This window comes from Ornithorhynchus anatinus, chromosome 3, assembly GCF_004115215.2.
Source record: "Ornithorhynchus anatinus isolate Pmale09 chromosome 3, mOrnAna1.pri.v4, whole genome shotgun sequence".
NCBI lineage: Eukaryota > Metazoa > Chordata > Mammalia > Monotremata > Ornithorhynchidae > Ornithorhynchus > Ornithorhynchus anatinus.
The window spans coordinates 66,450,171-66,457,646 of NC_041730.1; the positions used below are offsets into that span (position 1 = coordinate 66,450,171).

General features: G+C 53.1%; 1 protein-coding gene across 1 annotated transcript in view; it reads right to left on the reverse strand.

Annotated features, from left to right (window-relative positions):
* The window catches only part of MEX3C (mex-3 RNA binding family member C), a 31,024-nt gene extending 28,094 nt beyond the window's left edge, over positions 1 to 2,930 (reverse strand). The window contains exon 1 of the mRNA XM_029060488.2: positions 2,351 to 2,930. Within this exon, the coding sequence (XP_028916321.1) occupies positions 2,351 to 2,915 (565 nt within the window). The 5' untranslated portion in view covers positions 2,916 to 2,930. The remainder of the gene's footprint in view (positions 1 to 2,350) is intronic.
* Between the last annotated feature and the right edge of the window lie 4,546 nt (positions 2,931 to 7,476).

Genomic DNA, 7,476 nt, shown 5'->3' on the forward strand with positions numbered 1-7,476 from the left:
TGTCACTCACGGCATACCGACGAGACATACGGGGAGGAGGTGGCACAGACAGAAACCTCTCTCTCTCTGTATCTGCCAGGCGCAGCCATGTTTGAGATCTCATTCTGCTCCCCGACGGCTCCAGCCACTATCTGCTCAAAAGTCACCTTGAAATATGGAGCAAGGATGGCATCGCCCAGTGGGTTTTTCAGGTTAAACTACAGAAACGGTTTCTCTCCCGGCTGAGATTCGTCGGCTTTGAGCTGAACTGCTGCAACTCCATCAGCCTGAGAGACCGAAGCCCCCGCTCCCTCTAGATTTCAGAGAATTCCCAAGAGGTGGGTGTGAGGGGGGCAAACCTGGGAGACCCAAGCCACCATTTTGACACGCCTCTTCTCTGGCTCTACTCGGGAGCTACTTTGCAAAGAGGAGCTGCTGGGTGCTGCGGCCCCCTCGTCTCTTACTTGACCCCGGGCGACGCGGCTAAGGCCATCCACGCCTGGTTTCGACTGGACCTCGGAGGAGTGAATTCGGGCAGACGAGGCTCTCCTTTAAGATCGAGGCGGCTTTCTGCGCTCTTGATGACGGACTGCTGGGTCTGGGTCAAAAGATGCCCAATCTAGAAGGGTTTCCGGACCTCTCTCCCCTCCCTCCGCCCCGCCCTACCCACCTCCACAACACAACTCCTGGAATCTGAAAGACACACAGGCTCTTTGTCTGAACAAGGTGGGAGGAGTTAATCCGCTGGGTTGGGGCGCGGGTGGGGGGGGGGGGGAGGAGTGGGGGGTGGGGGGAAGGAGAAGGCCGTTTACTGAATATTATGTCAAGAGGTCCACCGGATCGAGTCGGTGACCCCCGTCGGGGCATCTTTTGGGGCCTTTTTTCTCAAGATCCGAGGGGGCCCTTTAAAAGAGGCCTGGGTTATCATTCCGCCCTCGCCTTCGGAGGCCCAACGGCCCCGACATTTCGAGTTCCCTTAGACCACCTGCCCAGGCAGGGCTCCCCGCCCGACTCCCCCTTCGTTCAACCGTTATTTCTGGAGCCCTCCCTCGCTGCCGACCACGGGCCCTGGCGCTTGCAGTGGACAATGAGAGAGACCCTCCCTGTCCAACCAGGGGCTCCTTCTGAATTGCCTCTCGGTCGGGGCGGGGGGGGGGGGCGGTCCCGGCGTTTGGGATCCCAGGGGCATCCCCTGGGATCCGCCCTGCCTCCCTTCCATCATCTCTCTTTACTGAGCGCTTAATGTGTGCTGTACTAAACGCGAGGCCCTTCCTGCCCAACTCTGAATCCTCTCCCCATCGTTCTCCCCCCACATCCGGGTGGGGGGAAGGTTTTAAGGTCCCATTGTTTGGGCTCCCCTGCCTCCATCCCTCCCTTCCATCATCCCTATTTACTGAGCGCTTAATGTGTGCTGTAGTAACCGCGAGGCTCTGGCTGCCCAACTCTGAATCCTCTCCCCATCGTAAGGTTGTAGGGTCCCGTTGTTTGGGCTCCCCCGCCTCCCACCATCCCTATCTACTGGGCGCTCATTGTGTGCTGTACTAAACGCGAGGCCCTCCCTGCCCAACTCTGAATCCTCTCCGATCGTTCTCTCTCACATCCGGGTGGGGGGAGGAAGGTTTTAGACTCCCATTTGTTGGGGCTCCTCCGCCTCTCATCATCCCTATCTACTGAGCGCTCAGTGTGTGCTGTACTAACGGCGAAGGCCCTCCCTGCCCAACTCTGAATCCTCTCTCGATCCTAAGGTTTTAGACTCCCATTTGTTTGGGCTCCTCCGCCTCTCATCATCCCTATCTACTGAGCGCTTAATGTGTGCTGGACTAACAGCGAGGCCCTCCCTGCCCAACTCTGAATCCTCTCTCGATCCCAAGGTTTGAGACTCCCACTGTTTGGCCTCCCCCGCCTCCCACCATATCCCTATCTACTGAGCGCTCAGTGTGTGCTGTACTAACGGCGAGGCCCTCCCTGCCCAACTCTGAATCCTCTCCCATCGTGAGGTTTTAGACTCCCATTGTTTGGCCTCCCCCCATATCCCTATCTACTGAACATTCACTGGGTGCTGTACTAACGGCGAAGCCCTCCCTGCCCAACTCTGAATCCCCTCTCGATCCTCAGGTTTGAGACTCCCATTGTTGGGCCTCCCCCCCATATCCCTATCTACTGAGCGCTCATTGTGTGCTGTACTAACGGCGAGGCCCTCGCCAGCCAACTCTGAATCCCCTCTCGATCCTCAGGTTTGAGACTCCCATTGTTGGGCCTCCCCTGCCTCCCCCCATCCCTATCTACTGAGCGCTCAGTGTGTGCTGTACTAACGGCGCCGCGCCCTCCCTGCCCCGGTCCGGGGGGATGTGGCGGCGGCGGCGGCGCTTACCCTGTCGGCCGACGATCTCGGCGACGTGCTCGGAGCTGGGCACGGGGACGCACTCGGTGGTGTTGACGCTCTTCCTCCGCAGCAGGGCGGCCTGCTCGCCGTTGAGGGCCGCCGCCGCCCCTGCTGCTCCTCCTCCTCCTCCTCCGCCGCCGCCGCCGCCGGCGGGCCCGTAGGCGTGGGACAGCATGGCGGCCATCACGCCCTGGGGATCGTCCCCTCCGTACAACCCCCCGGCCGCCTCCCGCCCGTCCAGGCCGGCGGCGGGCAGCAGGACCGGCCCCAGGGCCCCGCCGGGGACGGGGGGCGGCTGCGACGGGGCGGCCGCCAGCAGCAGCAGGCCCGGCTCCTCGTCGTCGTCGTCGTCGTCGTCGTCGTCGTCCTCCAGCAGGTCCCCGTCCAGGTCGTCGTCGTCAGGACCGGCCGTCCGGAGGGGGTCGGCGTCCCGGCCCAGCGGCTCGTCCAGCCCCAGGGCGGCCAGGCGGTCCCGCAGGAGGGGGTCGGGCGGAGGGGGGGGAGGCGGCGGCGGCGGCGGCAGGGCCAGGGCCGCGGAGCTGCCGCTCGGCATGGCGATGGCGGGCGGCCGGCGGGCGGGCTGGAGAGGGCGGCGGGGACCGTCAGCCGCGCCCGGACGGCTCCATGCCGGGCCCCGCCGACACCCGCCTCCGCCCGCCAACGGCGCGGCGCCACAAGCGGCGGCGGCGGCTCCTCTCCTCAGCTCCTCTTTTGTCTCATGGCCCCGCCGCCATGACACCTCCCTCCCCGCCCGCCGGCGCCCCCTGATTGGCCCTTCCCCCGCGCGCCCGCCCCCTCCCCGCCTCCCCATTGGCCGCTCCCCGCCGCCCGGCCGGCCCGACGCTCGGCGCCCGTTGGCTGCCGCGCCTGTCGATCATCCGCAGGGCGCGGGGAGGGGGGCGGGAAGGGGAGAGGGGAGGCCGCGCCTGCGCCGGCGGGCTCCTCCCCCCCGTCCCCTCCCCTCCCCCCCCCCCGGCCGTTGGACGCCGTCTCCCCCCTCCCGTCTCGCGCGGGGTCGGGCGGGGTCGCGCCACGGCCGCGGGACGGGGGCCGCCGGAGGCCGCCGCGGCCCCGGGTTCGAATCCCCACCCCGGCACTTGGGCGGCCGCCCATTCCACGGGATTGACGATAGTCTAGCCGTCATCTCGTGATGGTAGTGATAGTGTGGAGAAGGAGACTATCGATCGTCTATTGATGAGAGTGATAGTATGGAGAAGAGTCTATCGATCATCTATTGATGGTAGTGATAGTATGGAGAAGAGTCTAGCCATCGTCTATTGATGGTAGTCAGTGATAGAATGGAGAAGAGTCTAGCGATCATCTATCGATGGTAGTCAATGATAGGGTGGAGAAGAGTCTATCGATCATCAACTGATGGTAGTGATAGTGCGGAGAAGAGTCTAGCGATCATCTATTGATGGTAGTGATAGTATGGAGAAGAGTCTATCGATCGTCTATTGATGGTAGTGATAGAATTGAGAAGAGTCTATCCATCGTCTATCGATGGTAGTCAATGATAGGGTGGAGAAGAGTCTATCGATCGTCTATTGATGATAGTGATAGTATGGAGAAGAGTCTAGCGATCATCTATTGATGGTAGTGATAGTATGGAGAAGAGTCTAGCCATCATCTATTGATGGTAGTCAGTGATAGGGTGGAGAAGAGTCTATCGATCATCTATCGATGGTAGTCAATGATAGGGTGGAGAAGAGTCTATCGATCATCAACTGATGGTAGTGATAGTGCGGAGAAGAGTCTAGCGATCATCTATTGATGGTAGTGATAGTACTGAGAAGAGTCTAGCCATCGTCTATTGATGGTAGTGATAGTATGGAGAAGAGTCTAGCCATCGTCTATTGATGGTAGTCAGTGATAGAATTGAGAAGAGTCTATCGATCGTCTATCGATGGTAGTCAATGATAGGGTGGAGAAGAGTCTATCGATCATCAACTGATGGTAGTGATAGTGCGGAGAAGAGTCTAGCGATCATCTATTGATGGTAGTGATAGAATTGAGAAGAGTCTATCCATCGTCTATCGATGGTAGTCAATGATAGGGTGGAGAAGAGTCTATCGATCGTCTATTGATGATAGTGATAGTATGGAGAAGAGTCTAGCGATCATCTATTGATGGTAGTGATAGTATGGAGAAGAGTCTAGCCATCATCTATTGATGGTAGTCAGTGATAGGGTGGAGAAGAGTCTATCGATCATCTATCGATGGTAGTCAATGATAGGGTGGAGAAGAGTCTATCGATCATCAACTGATGGTAGTGATAGTGCGGAGAAGAGTCTAGCGATCATCTATTGATGGTAGTGATAGTACTGAGAAGAGTCTAGCCATCGTCTATTGATGGTAGTGATAGTATGGAGAAGAGTCTAGCCATCGTCTATTGATGGTAGTCAGTGATAGAATTGAGAAGAGTCTATCGATCGTCTATCGATGGTAGTCAATGATAGGGTGGAGAAGAGTCTATCGATCATCAACTGATGGTAGTGATAGTGCGGAGAAGAGTCTAGCGATCATCTATTGATGGTAGTGATAGTACTGAGAAGAGTCTAGCCATCGTCTATTGATGGTAGTCAGTGATAGAATTGAGAAGAGTCTATCGATCGTCTATTGATGATAGTGATAGTATGGAGAAGAGTCTATCGATCATCTATTGATGGTAGTGATAGTATTGAGAAGAGTCTAGCGATCATCTATTGATGGTAGTGATAGTATTGAGAAGAGTCTAGCGATCATCTATTGATGGTAGTGATAGTATTGAGAAGAGTCTATCCATCATCTATTGATGGTAGTCAGTGATAGAATTGAGAAGAGTCTATCGATCGTCTATTGATGATAGTGATAGTATGGAGAAGAGTCTATCGATCATCTATTGATGGTAGTGATAGTATTGAGAAGAGTCTATCGATCGTCTATTGATGATAGTGATAGTATGGAGAAGAGTCTATCGATCGTCTATTGATGGTAGTAATAGTATGGAGAATAGTCTATCGACCATCAACTGATGGCAGTGATAGTGCGGAGAAGAGTCTAGCGATCATCTATTGATGGTAGTGATAGTATGGAGAAGAGTCTAGCCATCGTCTATTGATGGTAGTCAATGATAGGGTGGAGAAGAGTCTATCGATCATCAACTGATGGTAGTGATAGTGCGGAGAAGAGTCTAGCGATCATCTATTGATGGTAGTGATAGTATTGAGAAGAGTCTATCGATCGTCTATTGATGGTAGTCAGCAATAGTATTGAGAAGAGTCTATCGATCATCTATTGAGGATAGTAATAGTATTGAGAATAGTCTATCGACCATCTATTGATGGTAGTGATAGTATTGAGAAGAGTCTATCGATCGTCTATTGATGATAGTGATAGTATGGAGAAGAGTCTATCCATCATCTATTGATGGTAGTCAGTGATAGAATTGAGAAGAGTCTATCGATCGTCTATTGATGATAGTGATAGTATTGAGAAGAGTCTATCCATCATCTGTTGATGGTAGTGATAGTGTTGAGAATAGTCTAGCGATCATCTATTGATGATAGTGATAGTGTTGAGAATAGTCTAGTGATCATCTATTGATGGTAGTGATAGTATTGAGAATAGTCTATCGATTGTCTATTGATGGTAGTCAATGATAGTATTGAGAATAGTCTAGCGATCATCTATTGATGGTAATGATAGTGTTGAGAATAGTCTAGCCATTATCTATTGATGATAGTAATACTGTTGAGAATAGTCTAGCGATCATCTATTGATGGTAGTGATAGTGTTGAGAAGAGTCTATCGATTGTCTATTGATGGTAGTGATAGTGTTGAGAATAATCTATCTATTGTCTATTGATGGTAGTCAGTAATAGTATTGAGAATAGTCTATCGATCATCTATTGATGGTAGTGGTAGTATTGAGAATAGTCTATCGATCATCTATTGATGGTAGTGATAGTGTTGAGAAGAGTCTATCCATCACCTATTGATGATAGTGATAGTATTGAGAAGAGTCTAGCGATCATCTATTGATGGTAGTCAATGATAGTATTGAGAATAGTCTATCGATCATCTATTGATGGTAGTCAGTAATAGTATTGAGAATAGTCTAGCGATCATCTATTGATGATAGTGATAGTATTGAGAATAGTCTATTGATCATCTATTGATGGTAGTCAGTGATAGTATTGAGAATAGCATGGCTCAGTGGAAAGAGCACGGGCTTTGGAGTCAGAGATCATGGGTTCGAATCCCGGATCTGCCCCTTGTCAGCTGGGTGACTTTGGGCCAGTCACTTCACTTCTCTGTGCCTCGGTTCCCTCATCTGTAAAATGGGGATGAAGACTGTGAGCCTCACGTGGGACAACCTGATTACCCTGTATCGACCCCAGCGCTTAGAACAGTGCTCTGCACGTAGTAAGCGCTTAACAAATACCAACATTATTATTGTTATTATGAGCCACGCTGCTTCTCACTGAGCCACGCTCTTCTCATTTATCGAGCGCTGGCGAGGTGCAGAGCAGTGGACTAAGCGCCGGGAATGGACAGTTCGGCCACAAGAGAGGGCATCCCTGTCCCGTGATGGGCTCGCAGTCTAAAAAGTAAATATATTCGACTGATTGAACAAATTGTCCATTCCAAGCGCTTAGTACAGTGCTCTGCACATAGTAAGCGCTCAATAAATACTATTGAATGAATGAATGAATGAAGAGGAGGGGCAAGGGGGCCCAGACAGATGGACACAGTGGGAGTCCAGTTGAAAAATCTAGTTTACTCGTCTGCTGTGTGACCTTGGACAAGTCACTTCACTTCCCTGGGCCTCAGTGACCTCATCTGGAAAATGGGGATGAAGACCGTGAGCCCCACGTGGGACAACCTGATCACCGAGTGTCTCCCCCAGCGCTTAGAACAGTGCCAGGCACAGAGTAGCGTGGCCCAGTGGAAAGAGCCCCGGCTTGGGAGTCAGAGGTCATGGGTTCTAATCCCGGCTCCACCACTTGTCAGCTGTGTGACTTTGGGCAAGTCACTTCACTTCTCTGAGTCGCATTTGCCTCATCTGTCAAATGGGGATGAGGGCTGTGCGCCCCACGTGGGACAACCTGATCACCTTGTATCCCCCCCAG